The sequence below is a fragment of the Polistes fuscatus genome, unplaced genomic scaffold, assembly GCF_010416935.1.
Source record: "Polistes fuscatus isolate 324 unplaced genomic scaffold, CU_Pfus_HIC Scaffold3, whole genome shotgun sequence".
Classification (NCBI taxonomy): domain Eukaryota; kingdom Metazoa; phylum Arthropoda; class Insecta; order Hymenoptera; family Vespidae; genus Polistes; species Polistes fuscatus.
Window position 1 is genome coordinate 16,179,144 of NW_025113107.1, and position 19,609 is coordinate 16,198,752.

Consider the following 19,609-nt stretch of genomic DNA (forward strand, 5'->3'; position numbering starts at 1 on the left):
TTCGAACGGGCAGGGTTTAATGCGTGACACGGTAACGCAAACAGAAATTCGACACGCCAGACAGAGTAAGAGTGAGTGGGAGAGAGATAGAGAGAGAGAGAATGGAATGAGACTGATGGCAAGCTCTATAGGGATGGTTTACGTGCGCTGTGGCTTGGTAGGTGGACAGGGCGTTAAGGGGGTAAAGGGTGGAAGCTTATACTCTTCGTGTTGACTGTGGATCGCGCTTTCTACCTCATGGCCCCTGGCTTCTAGTGTCACCGCACCGAGGGTGGAAATGCGAGCTCGTTCCACAATGGAAGCCTTTTTTAGCAGCCCAGGGAGACGCGCAAATAGGGATAGTTGACGTGATGGAAGGAGAGAAAGAGAGAGAAAGAGAGAGAATGGTACGAGGAGGAAGACAAAAGCATGGTCACTTCTGTGATACGTTTCTCATGGTGGCGCGCATCCCAGCATCCGGTAGCAGCAACGCGTTTCGAACGTTTAACCCAATCCCTCACGTTCCACGGTATCACGTTATTCGAGACGTTCCTATCGATATATCGAGTTACGCGATTTCTTCTTCTCTCTTTATCGTTCAAGAGAGAGAGAGAGAGATAGGGGACGGTATAAATGACCTATGTGAGCTAGCAACGTAGGCTCCTGCTGCTGCTTCTGCTGCTGCTGCTACTGCGTGATCCCTTGATATCTCAGCTATTTCGTCTATACGATCATCTTCCGCGATAGGTTTCTTGTTTCCAGACTCTCAACAGAGACACTCTTCTTTTTCTTTTTTATTCTCTCTCTCTATTATTCTGCTTCATACGCGAAGAAGAAGAAGAAGAAGGAAGGAAGGAGCACCAAGAAAGTTCTTTGATGTCGTAAATCTTTGATTCTAATAGCCCTGTATCTAGGAAGCACACTCCCCCCCTCCCCCTGTTCCTTCTATATTCCTCCCCCTTCCTTCCCGGATGCTTTCTGGTCTTGTTCCAAGATTCTGAATTGCTCTCTGGCAGAGGCAGTCTAAGAGTTCGCGACCCTATCCGTTACCAGGCCGACCTTTTAGACTTCTCCAAATTAACCCACTCACCCTCGCGCTCACCCTCTCCGTATCTTGCTCCATATTTTCCTTTTTTCTCTCTTTTCCCTCCTCCGCCCACCTTTCGAACCTTTTTACGCTTTCCCAACGTTTAGTCTCACACACACAACACACACAGGAGCTTACAGTTAATGTATTATTTTTATCGTGAAAATTCTATCTATAATTATATTTGAAATCGTGTAATGTACGCGTCAGTTTGTTGGAATTTTGGTTCCATCCAATTTTGGTTCCGGTTTTGTAATAAGCTTCTTCTTGCCTAAAATCTTCTCAACGCTCAATTATCATCGTAGATCATCTGCAATCGATGCTCGGTTTTTATTCGTTTTCATCCGGGCAACAACGCACGTTCCACTATCCTATCCTTTCCCCATTCTCATTCATTCTTGTATTTTTCTTTCATTTGATCGGATATAATGCGTGGTGGCGGTAAGCCGACTGGCAGCTGCCTTCCGTGCGAGCAACAAGCCTGCCGCTGCCGTTGCCGCCGCTGGGCCAGCCGGGACACGAAGCCCAGCCAGCCAGGGCCCGGCCTGGTCCGGCCTGGCCCAGCCCGGCCCGTTCCAGGCTTCTCTCCATGCGTGGAATCTCCGGAGATTCTTAACCGATCCTCCTGTCCTCCTCCTCCTCCTCCTCCCCTCCCCATTCTCTAACCATTCTCCTCATCCTACTCTCTCAACGTTCTTTCTTTCTACCACTTTCCGCCGACGAGACCCGGCTTTGCTGTTTCCTTCCTCTTGCTTTCTCTCTTTTTTTTTTTTCTTTTATCCAAGACACACATACATACACCCACACATTGACAACACGTAATACGCATACAGAGATTCTCGTGACTCTCTCAACAGTCTCTCTCTCTCTCTCTATCTCTTTCTTCTTCTTCTTCTTCTTCTTCTTTTGCCACTACCACCGGAGGCGAACGATTCAAAGTGCTGTCGAGAGGCTGAACCCCTCCGTTCGAAGAAAGAAGAAGAAGAAGAAGGTACAGAGGAAAGATCCGAAAGAAGGACAGACAGATAGAAAAGGGATAAAGAGAAAGTGAGATGGAAAGAGAGAGAGAGAGAGTGGTGGGAGTCAGAAGATGCCGAAGTTTAGTCCAACCGAGTAGGTAGAAAGAGAGAGAAATCATGGGCTGCCCGAAAGCGTAAAATTATTGTCCAGATATCCCGTCCCGCTTCGGGCTTAAGGGTCCCGTTCGAAGCCGAACCACACCACGAAGGGAGAGAACTTGGAAGGCTTCGGAGTCAGATATGAATCTTCGTGACTGTAGGGCGGCCCGGCCAAGTCGGCTCTTTACGATTAACGGCAGGGGGGCATTCATGGGCAGGGGGGAGGGGGCAGGAACCCTGAACGACGACGACGACGACGACGACGACGACGATGACGACGACGACGAAGGCGTAATAATTTATTCGGTTTAAGCTTGTTCTCTTCTCTCTGGCTACGTCGAGTACGACGAACCCTGTCTACTATATTTATGTGTGTGTGTGTGTGTGTGTATATATATGTATATGTATTTATACGTAAGACGTAATTTCATCTCTATTTTGAGAATTCGAATTTTTCTTCAGAAACAGTATCGGTCAACAACAACCATTGTACGATCAAACTAATCGATCATCGTGTTAATGATCGATTAATAATAATAATAATATAAAAAGAAGATTCTCTCTCTCTCTCGAGAGAGAGAGGAGATTCTTTGTTCCGCAAATTCGAATACTTTTTATCTTCCTCTTCGAACATGACCTCGCTGATCCAACTTATCTCTCTCTCTCTCACACTCAGAGATTTTCCTTTCTCATTCTTTTATCTTCTTTTTATTTCGTGTTTTATCTTTGTTCCTCTTCTCAGGTACGTGTGTATATCCTTCTCGTTTATTTCTCTCTCTCTCTTTCTTTCTCTTTCTTCTTATCCTTCTCTCTTTCGCTATATCGTTCCCCATTGGTTTCTCCCTCCGGAGAGCTGCTGGCATCCCGCAGCACTCAACAGGGGCCGGTCGTTTGTCTAAATGGCTACTGGGTGGCCCGCCTCGGTTCTGTCCCGTTCCAACAAACCAAAACTAACCCAATCACACGCTTTCCGAGGCTGCGAAGTTAAGGAGAAAGGACAAGGAACCAAAAACAAAAGAAAAAATGAAACAAACGTTTCTCCTTAGACCAACTTCTAAACTTCGATCAATCGAATCCGACCGATCAATCTCCAATAAAAATCTACAGTTAAATATCTATCTATAGATAGAGTTGAAATTCTGTCTATATTTGTACTCATTCACTTCATCCTCCTCTTTTCACTACTCACTGGCCCGTCGAACTCAATCGCAATTCGCGTCGTTGCACCGGTCAACGGTAATCGATGCAATTCGACCTCGTTGAGGATTTTTAACGGGCTACTCGTAACGACACCGCGCCACTTTGCCGTCGCTTCCTGCCGTCGTCATTGTTGCGCAACGGTATCTGATAGCTTTCGAACTAGTTTATCGGGATCGTTGTTACTTACTTTTATTTGACTTTACTTTAACTTTACTTTATTTACTTTTTAATAAAATATAGTGTTTCTTTTTTTCGAAGTTATTTCAAAGATTTTTCAAACATATTTTCGTCTTTCCAAAAAATCTCTACACTTTCTTATAGGAATTTTTTTGTTCTTTTTCGTATACGTGTATGATACACTTGATATTCGGTCGAGTCACGAATCGTTGGATGAAATGGACGAATGATAGAGGAAAGAGAAATAGAAGAAGAAGTAGTAGAGAGGGATATGCAATAGAGAGGAAGGGGGAATAAAAATAATAAAGAAAGATAGATATCAACATTTGCATTTTAACTGAAAAACGTGGAAAAAGTGTGAAAGTTGGCTTGGTTCACCCAGTATATACATATACCTATACATATATAGAAATATATATTACGAGAGAGAGAGAGAGAAGAGTACTCCCACGCGCACGTTCACCGGCACCAGCAGAAGCAGCAGCATCAGCAGCAGCAGCAGCTCCATGAAACGTCGATTCCCTCGTGAATTTTTTTAATCCGATTCGCCAGCGCGTTTGCCTGCCCACGTTTTGTTGTTTTTTCTCTCCCACAGCAGCAGAAGCAGCAGCAACAGCAACAGCAGCAGCAGTAGCAGTAGCAACACTGCGTTGGTTGGCGTCGGATAAAGTCGGCGTCTGCGTTCAACGTCAGCGTTCAGCGTCAGCGTCGTCGTTGTCGTCATCGGCATTCGTTTAAAATGCAAACTCGTGCGCCACGGCCTTTTTAAAATACCCGCCATATCCGGGTTGCGTTACGGCGCATACTTGCGTCCCATTTTTCGCAGCTACCACCACCACACACACACAAACTATCCTCTTCCTCTGATTCTTTATCCGTTCAGGAATTTATGTCTATGGTCAGAATAATCGTATATGCGTTTTCATCCTTCACTTCAAACGAAACTGTTTTTCCCAAAGCGAATCGGCTACCAACGACGAAGACTACTACGTCGTTCGGTGATCGTATAAATAGAAAACTAACTTCCGTTCTTCGGTCCAATAAGCTGTACTAGAATAATAGAAAGAATGTATGTAAGAAAAAGAGAGAGAGAAAGGTAGTAGATAAAGTTTTCTCAAAGTAAAGAAAAAGATAAAGAAACAAAGCTCGATTCCAATAATCATCGTCGAACAAAGGTGTGTAATTTATCGGATATAACAATTCTATAATCACCATAAAAGACTAAGCCACGTTTATTTATTGCAACCTAGTAAGAATCGATGCGCTTTGTTTTTTTTCTTTCTTTTGTTTTTACATGAATACTTTTTTACTTCCCGTTACCCTTATTGTTCTTGTTGCGTTGTTCTTGCTGAGACGAAAAAAAGTATTGATAAAGATGTATATGGTTAGAATGGTGATGGGGGTGGGGTGGGTGTTGGGGTGGGGTTTTAGGTATAGACAAAAAGAAACAGAAACACTGAGAGAAAAAGAGGGATTTAGATTGAAATTGATAGGGAGTAAGAAAGAAAGAAAGAAATACGATAGCGATCTCGAAATTTACTCAAGTGGATTGGATAGAAAGCTGGATCCGTGGAAAACGACGCCAAGCCACGGCGGCGGCCAGATGGAAGAAGAAGAAGAAGAAAAAGAAGAAGAAAAAGAAGAAGAGTAAAAATAAGAGAGGCCCGCAGTGGGGGGAGGGGGGTTGTACTCTGAGGCAGGAGGAACTCTTTAAAAGAGGTTTAGAACCGGCACTCTTCTTCTTTCCGCAATGCGATTTTATTCGCGGCAAAACGCGACTTTCTAGCCCATCGATCCTCGGCACCTCGCGAGGATGAAAGCAAAGAGAGAGAGAGAGAGAGTTAGAGTTAGAGTGAGAGAAAGAGAGAGAGAGAGAAGGAGCAAAGGCAACGGTGCCTTGAGGAAGCCACGGCTCGTAACAACTTCGAACGTGCCGGGAAACGAAGGTGCTAGTTAAAGCGCGACCAACCATGTGTTGTGCCAGTATATCTGTGTGCGTGTAACTTCTAAATATATGTGTGTGCCTTTTCTATGTATGTGTCTGTGTCTCTGGTGTATAAGAATGAGAAAGAGAAAGAGAGGGCTACCGGTTTTCAAATATCTTAGAGTCGAAGACGGATGGCAAAATATGCGGTAGATGGAAAGAGAAAGATTCGAAGAGAGGGAGGGAGAGAGGGAGAGAGATTTCAACGAGGAGAACGTGTGAGTTCCATACGGAATTCCGTGGTCCATTTGTCGGCGAGCTCTCGAAAAGGGATTCTCGAATAATGTACCCGTTCCTTTATTCCCGGCATGCATTTGGTCTCGATATTTGGGATCGGTTGTAGTGTTGCTGTTGTTGTTGTTAGAGATCAAATGGAATCTAAGAGAAGATGAAAAAAGATTAATAAGAAATAATAATCATAATAATAGTATATAGAAGTGTAATAATAATAGTCGCATATTATAGAAAAATGTCGTTTGATCGAAGTTATACTAATCGTTATAATTTAGAGTCTTAGATATTCTACAATGAAATTTCGATATTTCAATAACCGATTGGGAATTATCGTTAACGACTCAGTTAGAGTTGTTACATTCGGAATAGTTTGATTTCATTTTCATTTTACCCCTATCTACATTGAACATTTGATCAAATTAAAATCAAACGATTGCTAACGATTTCAAATTGATTAGTTATATCATCTAGTTAAATGCAGAGATCATTACTGAACATTCTAAAACTCTGACGAGGGCGGAAGTTAGAAAATCGATGAACGCGCGGGGATTAACGCTCCGATTTACTTCCGGTCGACGATCGTAAGGTATCGCATTTAGTGTGAAACGCTTTTGACCTCGATAGCGAGGTGCGCCGATAGAGAGAGAGTGGAGAGGAGGAGGAGGATATAAAGAGACAGACAGACAGAGACAGAGAGTGAGAGAGAGAAGAGTAGAGAAGAGAAGAGAAGAGAAGGGAAACGGTGGTATGATGGGGTGGTGGTGGTGGTGGTGGTCCCCCTCTTTCTGTCTGTCTCTCTCTCTCTTCCTTCTCTCCCTCTAGTCCATGCTTTTGGATTCTCCGTACGCTGGGTTCTCCTCGTCATAGCCCATTACACGTACTGCGTGACACGGGTGGCCGACAGGCGACAGGATACCGAACTCACGCTTCTGTGTATCCTACCGTGAAACGCACCCCGGTGCTGCTCCCGTACTCCTATCCATCCTTGTGTATGTACTATGCATGTAGGTATGTATGGGTTTGTATGATATATAGATGTATATATGTGTGTAATGCCACATGGAAAATAGTACGTATGTATATATAACGTGTGTACGTACGTACGTACGTAGCCAGGCTATCATTAAGCGGCGCTGCCTCAAAGAATCCGCCTTCCGTGTAACTTGCACACGCATATTCTCTCTCTTTTTGCTTGTATAGGTGTGTGTGTGTTTCGACTATCGAACGGTATACTCAGTCGACTCGTTTAAGTCTACATATACAAGCTTTAGCGTGTACGTATTATATATATATGAGTGTACGATAGATTTAAAGAGGGTTCGATTTCTCTTTTTTTGTTTTTTTTTGTTCACTTATGTTAACATTTTTTTTTTCGACGAAAAAAGATTTTTCACGAAGTTTATATTCCTAAAAGGTTAATCGATTTATAATAGATATATATATATATTTCTTTTTCTGTGTCGTTAGTTTTGGGAAGAATGTGTTTTTTGTTTTGTTTTTGGGATAGATTACTTAATGGATTGGTCAAGTGGATTGAGTAATAAGTTCAGTGTTTAGGACGAATGTTGATTCGTAAATTTGTAGATCAATGTGAAATGTTTCTTTAATTTTTCATTAAAATAGCTATGAGAAATAATAAGGAATGGTATTTTTAATCAATAGCGATGTATCTTTTTAGAAGAAGAGATTATCATTCGATAAGAAATTATTGTCTATGATTCGACGAATCAATTGCCGAAGGCAAGGCAAGCTTGAAATACCACTCGGATGGATATCAGTGTATTGTTATTTGCCTGACCGCAACCACTTAGCCGAACCGTAAGCTCCACAAGTTCAACTTTATCCTTCAACAGGTGTTCAGGCAAATACAATAATGTCGCGCATGCGGGATGAACTCCTTAAGGTCGCCAAGTTTGTCCGAGGATAGCGCCTGCCTGCCTGCCTGCGGTCGTCGCTATTTCTTCGAATTCGCCATTTTATTTCTACTCGGAAATCGTAATTCCGCAAATTATTTGTATAGTCACGTTGTTACGAAAGAATATAGAAGAAGAAGAAGAAGAAAAACTTCCGTAATATTTAACTTCAAGTTTCACTGAGAAAATATTTTACACGCTTACGTAGAGATAATGTTTTTTTAACGCGTATTGTCCTCGTTATTGTCGTTGACGTCTTCGTCGTCGTCGTCGTCGTCGTTGTCGTTTCGTCGCCAGTCGTATTAAATCTTTTTCCGATGAATTTTTCTTCGTCATCGTACAAATCCGCATAGTTTGAAATGTTTTCTTTTTTCTTTTTCCTTAACTTTAAATTACGTTTAAGTATGGCATTCGAGAGAAAGAAACTATGTCATTCTGATGCGCTTCGCGTGGAACATTTTTGAAAAATTCCGTTATTATAACGAATTTCTTTGAATACCCGACGGTGCTGCCATCTAGTCGTAGAAGGAAGATTCACTGGATAACATTCGAAATAACATAGAGATAATATCGTTTTCTTTTTCTTATGTGTGGTATTTCTTTTGAAGATATTTTAAATAGAATTTCATTGAATTAAATTACACGAATAGTTTTCTTTTTTTATACTTTTCATTTATTTCGAAACAGAAATCTGTGTTGCCATCTACAGTAGAGATGATAAAACTCGGAAGACACTGTCGATCCGATCGGGAAGTTTTCTACTATTTCCACTGACGTATGAACAGTTACCGACTTGTACTACTAGGTGGCGATACCGTTTTGTTCCACTTTGGAGGTTAAAAAATTATCGATATTTTTAACGTAAAATAAAATATCTTACGAATTTATCATTTTTTACGTTACACGCATAATGAATCATGCGTAAGAATGTTAATAATTTAAAAAAAAAAGAAAAAAAAGGGGAAACAAATTTTTAGAGAAATTTTTGAATACGATAAGCTAATTACGTCCCACTTTTTTAATCATACATTACCATAACAGATTATAATAAAATTGGATTGTTATTTTGAATTTCAGGCATTGAACGGTGCAGAGGGTACGGTTCCACCAGGAAGAATTTACAAGAAGGTCGCCATAGTGGAGAATTTCTTCGATATTATTCATGCCGTCCACGTTGACCTTGAGGGTCGTCCTGGGAAGCATGCCGGTCAAAAGCGCACCTATCGGACGGTGAGTGGCACTTAAAATTGCTTCATTAGTGGTTCATTAACGATTCAGTTATCTTCGATGGAAGATACTTATACACAGAGACACGTACTTGATTACAAGTAGTAGCATGTACGAAGGTATATATACTTACCTTAGTATATACGCACACACACACATATATATATATATAGGTATCACGAAAACTTCATTAATTTTCATAATTACTGTTTAATCAACTCGAACAAAAATCACTTATCTCGTCGACTACTACTCTTCTGTAATCTTACCGATAACCATTTAATATTCATACATCAAAATATAAATATATAATATCAAATAATTTTTAAATATATCAAAATAAACAAAAATTATTTAACGAATCTAAAAAGAACGTATCTCTCTTCCACATATACATATATATATATATATATCTGACATAGCGGGAAAATACAGATGATCTCGAGACGTCCGCCATTTTTAAATGGACTTCTTAACTGACAATGAACGGAGCAAAGAACTCTCCCGCTGTCCATCTATATAGAAAAACCCTGAAGAGAATAATATAGTAGGGATCCGTTTGGTTTCGATCTTTCGTATGGAGATGGTTACCAGAACTCTTAACCATGGTTATGTGAATGTGTATGTATGTATGTGTGTGTTGTGCGTGACACACGATATTTACCGTTCTCTGGGGGGAAGGAATCGAGGCATTCAAGCGTCGAACACTCGATACCACACGTCATCTCACATGTTCCGGCGTACATTCGCGGAAACCTCTCTCTAGGGTATCATATCTATTCTCTCTCTCTCTCTTTCTCTCTCTTTCTATATATATATATATATATCTTCTCTTAATCTGTCTTTCTTACTCTCTCTTGTTTCGGGTTTTCGTCTCTTTCCGTTGGACACGAAATACGACGAGGCGACCTCTCTCTCTATTCCTCTTCGTTCCACTCGGAGACTCTCCAATCGTCAAGCTTCCCTCCCACTATTACTCCTCCTCTCTCTCTCTCTCTCCTTTCTATCTATCTATCTATCTATATCTATCTATCTTTCTCTCTATCTCACACCCAACAGCTTTCCGCGCGTTCTCTCGCTCGCCGCGATCTGCTTGTGATTCAAAACCTCAGGACACTTGTTGCATTGCCTGCTTACTCGTACACATCTCGTATACATACACGTTCCTTTACATTTACTATATATATATATTTCTAAATGTATATATATATATATATCTATTTATATATGTATGTATAATCGTTACACGTAGAAACCCACCTTTCGTCGTAGCCGCGTGATACTATTTTACGTTTAAGTCGTCTACTACAAGAGCACGAATCATCGACTAGGGAAACTACACCCCCCACCCCCATCCCCGCCCACTCCTCGACAAACTATAACTTGCTAAACGTTTCGCAACACGTTCGTTCATTTCTATTTGTAATGGAAAATGTTCGCAACTAGCTAAAAGGTATATAAGATTTTTCGTATCGATTTGGCATTTGATTTATTATTTCTTCGTGTGAACAGTTAAAATATTATTATTAATATATTATTTATTTTAATAATCATATATGGGATTTTTATAGAATATCGTGGAAAATATTAAAATGAAATATTTTTAACTGTATTGTGTTATTGATTAGAAATTATTTGACACGAATTTTATTTGTTGAACATTGATTTGTGAAATTTCGCGTTAGGTTTTGAATATTTTAAACAAAACAAAAAAAATCATTTGATAGGAATAAGTATAAAAACAAAAACCCTGAGACACAAACCCTTAAGTTGATGATCATAACACACTCCTAAGTATTTTTTTGAAGACAATTCATTCGATCATTCACTTCGATAGAAAACAAAAAACAAGTATATAATAATTATTATAAAATATATTGTAATAGTATTATAAAAAGAAAACGTTGTTTAATGAAAAACATTCGCATGATGTATATGTAACTAAACAATAAGTATTGCCTCGGGGGGGCTACTTCCTACGTTACATCGGAGCTTACGTATTTTCTATCAAAGTTAGAAGAGAGACGACGGTAAAGCCGTCGTTCTCGACTCGCCGTAAGTTTACCACTGTGTCATGTTGATCCAAAAGCCATTATCTCAGTTTCTTAACTGAGTCCTCTTCCTCTCTTCATCCCGTTCTTGGCAGCCGAGCTTCGAGTAAATCTTATCGAATTACTTCACCACATTCATACATATAACACAGTCATACGTGCTTACCAGAGAACAGTATACCTATATATATATATATATATACACATACACATACTTATACTTAGTTACGTAGTACGTTGTACGTTTGTACGAGGACGAAGCTTTACTTTACCCAGCAACGAAACTCCTATCGTTGATTAAGTTATGCCGCCCACCCTTCTCGTCCCCTTCCAGAGAGAAACGTTTCCTATTAAGAGCCAGAGAACATCCCTCCGGTTGAATACCTTCTCGCGAAGACATCAAAGTACCGTTACTACTCATGAATTTTCCTCAGGTAAAGGGGGGGAGGAAGTAACGTTTCGAGTAAAACAATGAACGAACGAACGAACGAACGAACGAAGAGTCTTCCCGATATTTGACGTTTCCTAATCATGAGAATACTTGTTTCTAATAATTCGATAGAGAAAAATCATATAACTGATTTTTCTACACTGTTAGGATTATTTTGATAAATCAAATAATCAATTTAACAATTGAAAAATTTGCTATTCATGTTACATTGTTCAAGATTCCTATATAAAACAACAAATTTATCTACGACGAGTTAATTATATTAATTGATTATTGTTTGAAACATTAGAAATCAATATTAATAAGAATGACAGTATTTTTGAACGTTTGTAAATCGTCAATCTCTGTTGATATTTGTTACAGATCACAGAGACGTACGCGTTCCTTCCGAGAGAAGCTGTTACACGATTCCTTCTTGGATGTACCGAGTGTCAAAGACGACCAAGAACACCAAGTCCTACCAATCTGTCTAATCAGTCATCGCATCCAGTTGCTCTTTCGTCGACGATAACGTCTACGTCGGGATCAACAACTACGACAACGTCTACGTCAACGAGATTGAGTCCTACGACTGGTTTGGCAACGTCTAATTCAACGTCTCAAAATAACAATGCTAATAATAATAATAATGGCAATAACAAATCGAGAGATTCGACAGAAAGTAAAAATCTTTACAATTATAGACATCAAAAACATTTGAAGAATAATAATATCGTTGGAAATATAACGGAGACGAAAAATGATAAGGATAAAGAAGAGAAATATAATCCTTTGAGTATAACCAATCTATTAAAAAAAGAACCAACGAATGGTGGATTCCTATCGAGTACGGAAATTCTACCAGAATCTCGAAGAACTCCAGAATCTGATCGGGCGAGTTCAAGGAGTTCGGCTTCGTCTAAAAGGAAGAGGATGCTGCCGGAGGGTCGGACTCCATCTCCACAGCCGAGTCAACCGTTGCCAAGGCCTTGGAGCCCGGGATTGGATCCCAAGAACACGCCCATCGACTACAGTCTTCCCATTACTACCTCGTACCTAAAACATCAGCAAAGGATGGCTGAAAAGAATAAGGCATTAAAGGAAGCTGAGGAAGAACAACAGCAGCAGCAGCAGCAGCAACAACAACAACAACAACAACAGCAAGCACAACAACAACAACAACAGCAACAGCAACAACAGAAAATCACTGCAATGGAAATTGACGCGGATAACGTCGAGGGTGAAAGATTTTCACCCGCAGCAGGTCTAATCGACACAAACCTCAATTTATTAGCCACCATTCAAGATTTACACTTCCAAGTGATGCTAGCATTAAACGAAAGGCTCAGACCGTCAATCGCAATGCCGAATCCTCTCGTATTACCATCAGCTCACATCATATCCGGCCCCATGATCACAGGTTCCGAGGTGTCCGTGCAAACCGGGGAGCATCACTTGTGAACTCCTATTTTCTAGCATATCAATCGGTTTGATCTCGATAAAGCTTTCAAAGGACATATCTCAGATTTCTTGTCCTTAGAACTCACGCGTCTAATACCTTTCATTCGGCAAAACTATCATTCTTAATTAGTGTTCAGCCATTTTGAAACCTAACCTTAAAATTATCATCTTTCCAATAGATAAATCACGATCTCAAAGTTTCTCGTTTTTGGATTAAAGAAACAGAAAAAGAAAAAAGAGAAAGATAAATATATATATATAATATATAAAAATAGATTAATTTGCTATTCAAGTTTTCAATAATCTTTTTCCTTAATTTAACTTTTACAAAAATAAGAATAAACGTTCGAGTTAAACTCACCTTGGGTAACGTTTGTTAGCAAGACTTTCCAAAGATGAAATATTTATCGTCAACGTTTATATCCGATAACGTGAAACGTGTTTTCAGACCCCGTCACGTCTATCGAATCGAATTAGAATCGATTGATTTCGATATATAGAAATCGATAGGACGAATAGAATAATTCGTGAGTTCTCTCGAGAAATGGCGTACGACTGTGAATCCTCATCGTTCGTTGTCATTGTCGTCGTAACGTTACCACCCATAACCACCGACAAAACTGTGGTTGTGCTGGTGGTGGTGGTGGTAGTGGTGGGTTTCCTGATATCCTATTGGATATCAGTTGCTCCTAAAATAGACACAATTGTTTTAGAATAAGAGTCGATGTCTCTCGAGCGAGGTCATCCGACAATGAGCGCGAAATCTACGGATAAATATTCCAATCACTCGTACTAAACTAATCATCGTCTGCTGAATATTCTTCTTCTTCGATCCTATTTTTATTTTTATTTTTATAGGTTAGGACCTATACGATCTTTTTTTTTTTTTTTTATTATTTCTTTAAATGGAATTAAAACGAAAATTATATATTTATATATATATATAATTTTAGATCGTTGGTGTGAGATAATATTTACAAGTACAAGGATTACGATTATTTATTAGAATTGTTGTTATAATTAATTAAGAGAGAGAGAGAAAGAGAGATGCTCAAAGTTCGTCCATTTTTTCTAAAGAAAAATTTTCTAATCACTACTACTGTCCAACGATTTTTTAATTGTATAATAATCCCATGCGATTTATTATTATTATTATTATTATTATTATTATTATTATTATTATTATTAATATTATTATTTCGTTTTATTTTAGTGTTTAATAAAGGACGGAAACTTTACGATATATCCGTTTATTCTAAGAGATAATTCTCGCGTAGGATATCAGTCGCGAATTCAAGATATTAGAATTATTAATACTTCGTGTGTGATCATAGCAATTTTTATGCGTCGTTAGATTACGAAAATCGTGGCGAAGGTACCTAGGCCTTATTAACGATTATGCTTGCGAAATGACGAAATAAAATAAAATAAAGTCGTTTTTTAATTAGAAAGTTCGATATTAGTCGTGAAGAAGTGTTGTTGTTCCTTCTATGCGACGAAAAGTAAATTTTTCGTCAACGAACAATACAGTAAGGAACAACAAAAAAGAAAAAGAAAAAGAAAAAGAAAAATAAAGTATAATAATGAAACATGATGTGTAATCTTTTATCGCATTAGATATTCTATTATTTTGTATATAAAAAAGGATTCTTGTAAAAAATAAAAACGAAAACAAACAAAAAAATACAAATAGAACGTAGAGATCGTTAAGATTCGAGAGACAGAAATAAATTAACTCGAATTGTACGAAACATTGTCGATAATAATAATAATAAAAATCTCTCTATATATATATATGTATGTATGTATAAATATTATTATTACTATTCTTATTTTTCTTAATAACTATTGCGACAATGGTTAAAATATTTTACGAATTATTATTATAATAACTTCCATAAAATATATATATATATATATGTATATACATATATATATATACATACATGATGAAATAAATATAATATGTATATATACGAAAATATATATATTATATTTAATAAACGCATACACCCACATACACACAGACACACACATAGAAAGACACGTGAAAATTGGGAAAATATACATAAAATACTCGAAATGCTCGAAAAAAGAAGCCCCTGCTGTTTTTCTTTCTCCTTATGAACCTTTATTCTCTATAGGTAGTAATACGGAAGTACCTATATACCTGCTAGGTTTTTTAGCCAGACGAAAGGGATGATGAGAAAGGGGGAAATAAAAAAAAAAAAACAAGAAAAAAAAGAAAGACAAAAAGACAGGTGGATGGGAGATAAAATCGGAAAGATCTGCGACCGAGTGTTCGCTCGTTCGTTCGTTCGTTCGTTCGCGAAAAAAGGAAGCAAGAAAATAAAGAAAAGAAAAAGAAAGAAAGAGATAAATAAATAAATAAATAAATAAAGAAAGAAAGAAAGTCAGAATGAAGAAAAGAGAGACGAAACGATCGATCCTATGGCTCAATGAGCGAACAATGAACGCAATTGACACTTCTACTCGCGAAGAGTAGAAAAGAGAAGAGAAGAGATGAGAAGAGAAGAGTAGAGTAGAGTAGAGTAGAGAGGAGAACGCAGTCGTCGTCGCTACGGCGCTTGACGTACTTTAATATCGCGAACAAAGGGGACGGAATCATCGTGTTGCCTTTAACAAAGGAGAAGGTGGAGTGAAAGGATCGAGAGAAGAAGAAGAAGAACAAGGGTAGAGAAAGAAAGAACGAATGAGATAGAGTAGTATATATACATATATATATGTGTGTGTGTGTGAACGAGCAAGAGAGAGAGAGAGAAAATACAAGAGAGGAGGGTAGTAAAGTGTGGAAGAAAGAGAGAAGATGATAGGAGCAAACTCACCTGCCCCCACTTCAGTATCGTTTCTTCGTGGCACCACCATAGGTAGTGTGGCAACGTACTACAGTCTTTACCCATCTGGCTGTTGCCAACGTTGTAGCGCGGCCTCGTTCCATCAAGCAGCACCCCCTTTTCCCTTTGCACCCACTCCCACCACCCCTACCACCACCACCACCATCACCACCTATCTCTCTCGTTTCTTCCTCTTACTACTCTTTCATCCCCCTCTCCCTTTATACTCCTCTCCTACGGACTCCCTCTCAGACCTTAGGAAAACTCATACCCCCAACCCTCGATTCCAATAAGGCTCCCTCGTTCCACACTTCTCTCACCCCTTTGCACCCTTTTCTCCCTTTCCTCCTATTTCTACTCTTCTCTCCAGTAATACTCTCTCTTTCTCTCTCTCTCTTTCTCTTTCTCTTTTTCTCGTTCCTTCTCATCCCCATTTCCACCTCCCGCCCCCCCACATCAGTGCACCCGGATTCCGCACTTTCCTCTTCTACTCTTCTCCTTCCACTTCTCTACTTCTACTTCTACTTCTACTACACTACTACTACTACTACTACTACTACTACTACTTTGCCAAGCCGGAGGCCCCCGTGAGCTTTTACCGCGGTATTGTTGCTATCGATTCGCCCCTGGAAACGTGTTTTTCTTCGGATATTTCGTGGCTTTACCCCTGCACAGGACCGACCGACCGTTCCGTTCGTTCGTTCATACAACCAACCTTGCTTTATACCCTCTTCTTCTTCTTCTTCTTATTCTTTTTCTTCTTCTTATTCTTCTTTATCCTTCAACGATCGTCGTTCTTCTACCCTTTCTCTACCTTGGATACCAATCTGTACAGGGCTTCGTGCTTTGTTCATTACTTTGGAATTTTGTTATGGATTCCATCAGATTTGATTGATCCTTTCATTCCTATTTTTTGTATTTTTCTTTTGAATTTTTCGTTAACTTTCTCTATCTTTTATTTATTTATTATGTTTATGTGAAGATTATTTTGAAGTTATACTTCTTTTGGCGCGTTTGAGAAAATGTGATGGGAGTGATTTTAGTCTGAGCGACACGAAAAATCGACACCACGAAGTTTGTCGATGTTTACGATGCGCGGCAAAGCGATTTCAAATTTACGGCGTGAAGTTGTCTTCTCTTCTTCTTCTTCCCCTTTTTTTCTCAAGCGGGTCACCCATCCAAATACTAATCGTACTCAGCGCTGCTTTACTTAAATGATTGAGCGGGAATTAATGCTATCACAGCGCCATGGCCGTTGAAGCATAAACTAATTCGATATATTATCTGTTATATTTAGTGTGGACTGATATCTATATTTTGATATTTTCTTTTTATTTTTTTTATTTTTTCTATATATATATAATTATTGTTATTATTTTTTTTCTTTGAAGTTAGTTTTTGAAGTTATTTTTGAGGTTATATATATTACATATATATTGAGGTTATATTCGTTTTGGTACGCCAAAGAAGTATAACTTCTTACGTGCGTACATAAGTACACACACCAGTTTTTTTTTATTTTTTCTATATATATAATTATTATTATTATTATTTTTTTTCTTTGAAGTTATTTTTTGAAGTTATTTTTGAGGTTATAGAGGTTATATTCGTTTGGTAAAGAAGTATAACTTCTTACGGTACACACATCAGTTTTCTTTTTTTGTTAGACAATAGAATAAGTGATCGGTCGGTTGGATTGTATAAAAATGTTTGTCATTCATTTTTTTGTATTTTATTTCTCATCGAGAAATAAAAAGAATTGTAGTGTTATGGCCATCTTTAACCGGAGATTTCAACGAATGGTTTGGTTTGGTTAGCATCGTGTCACTGTTTCGTATACTCGAACGCGGACGAAAACGTGTTGTTATCGATCGGGTCGTCTCGTTATCAGCACTATCACAAAATACGACTATTAATAGAATTTTCATTTATTTAACAGTCCTGCACCATTTCTTTTCGTAAGAAGAAATTTCTTACACAGAAAGAAGTGTAATACATTTTTGTCCTAGGTGAAATAATTAGATTTCAACGAATTTGCATGAAAGAGAGTAAAAAAAATGAAAAGAAAAGAAAAGAAAAATTAAAAATAGTATCGGCTCATTTAAAATACGATAATTGCAGTTACGTTTCTTCTTTCGCGTTTCTTTCTTTTGTTTTTTTTTTATTCTTTTATTAATAAAAAAATAACGTTCTATATACTCTCGTATCATTGGTAGACAATTTTGTCTTCGACGAATATTCGATAAGGAAAAAATAAATAGAAAAGAATAGAAAAAAAACAAAAAAATCAACAACGATCATTGCGTATTACTGCGTTTGATCGTCTCCAATCGTCAAATAACTGAAGGAGATGATATCTCGGTTTGAATCAACGATTAACGGCGAGTGGTCCAAGGTTTTTGCTCGACTACGACGACGACGACGACGACGACGACGACGACGATGACGACGACGACGTTATGGTTGTTGACGTGCATTGTTCTTTGGCAACGGATTTGCGGAGAGGAGAAGTACGACACCCTGAACTCTATCACGGTCTGCTCTCGAACGATGAAAAAAAGAAAAACCTACGTGGCAAGTGGTGGTCGTGGTAGTGGTGGTCGTGGTAGTGGTGGTGGTGGTGGTGGGTATTAGCTTTTCGTAGAAAATAAGGGAAAAAAAGAAAAAAAAAAAGAAAAACGAATAGGAACGGAACAATGGGACCTATTTTCTCGCACCTAAGCAAAGAAAAAGGAAAATCTATCGTCATTCTTTGAACGTGAACCCATGCCATGTTCCGTTGTACTAAACGAACGAATTTTCTTCTATAACCATACACACATACGCATACATACATATATATATAATATATTCGTAGAGAAACTTTTGTCAAATTTTTCGTAGAAATTCGTATTGGACGATGATCGTGCTTGCGAATCGCGTGTTTGTCAGTTTATTGGGTTGTGTATAAATAGGTAGATAGGTAGATACATATACAGTACACAGGTGTATATATATACGTAAGTGTATATACTACATAAGGTAGTGTTAGTGTGTTCTGACAAACAACGATCTTACCCTACAAACCTCGGACTTATCCCCCGAAGGATCTCTCCCGTTCCTTCCTTCAAATTCAACCGTTTCGGTTATTGCCACCCTCGCCTAGTAGTCCGGTTGCGAGTAAAGCAGCAGACAAGAAAGCGGACGTAGTAGCTGTTCTGCACCCTCCCCTTACCAACCAACCAACCACCCACCGACCCCCGTCCTCTGTGTGTGGCCCCATTGTAATTCGTATCGTTGTTCGTGTGGGAGGATCTCTTATTTTCTCGTTGTATCCAGTATACCTAGCTATCCCAAAGTCTTCTTTTCTCATTTTCTCTCTTTCTATCTAACACGTACGTTACGTTTTTCCCCTCATCCTTCTTCTTCTTCTTCTTCTTCTTCTTCTTCTTCTTCTTCTCACTACCACCAACCAGACTCCATTTCCCCACCGTGTCTACCCTCGTTTCGTTCTCCTACTTTGCCGTACAAACCCGGCGCCCAGCCCCTCCCCCCTCACCCTCACAGTTTCCTCCTCCTCTTCTTCCTTTTCTACCACCTCCAGCCCTCCTCCTCCTCCTCCTCCTCCTCCTCTTCATTCCACTCACCCTCGTCGACGTCCAACTCGGAGCAGCTCTATGGAGGATAGCACGCCGGCTCTAGAATGTAAGGGATGATTTTGGAGATAGCTCGAGGGTCGCTCGCTACGTAGGAGTTGGTTGGGTTGGTGGGTGGGTGGGTGGTTGGTTGGGTTGGGTTGGGGTTGGTTGGTTGGTTGGGATGGTCGGGTCGAGACTAGTAGTAGCGTAGGAGGGTTGCTAGGATGAGGGAAGGTGGTAGAGGGAACTGTAGGACGAGAAGAAGGACGGAACGGG

General features: G+C 39.1%; 1 protein-coding gene across 4 annotated transcripts in view; it reads left to right on the top strand.

Annotated features, from left to right (window-relative positions):
* The window catches only part of LOC122519325 (putative uncharacterized protein DDB_G0277255), a 36,544-nt gene extending 22,649 nt beyond the window's left edge, over positions 1-13,895 (top strand). For all 4 annotated transcript variants that reach the window (XM_043638697.1, XM_043638701.1, XM_043638700.1 and 1 more), the window contains 2 exons: positions 8,770-8,922; positions 11,785-13,895. In XM_043638697.1, coding sequence (XP_043494632.1) covers positions 8,770-8,922; positions 11,785-12,861 — 1,230 coding nt within the window. In that variant the 3' untranslated portion in view covers positions 12,862-13,895. The remainder of the gene's footprint in view (positions 1-8,769; positions 8,923-11,784) is intronic.
* Positions 13,896-19,609: the final 5,714 nt, after the last annotated feature.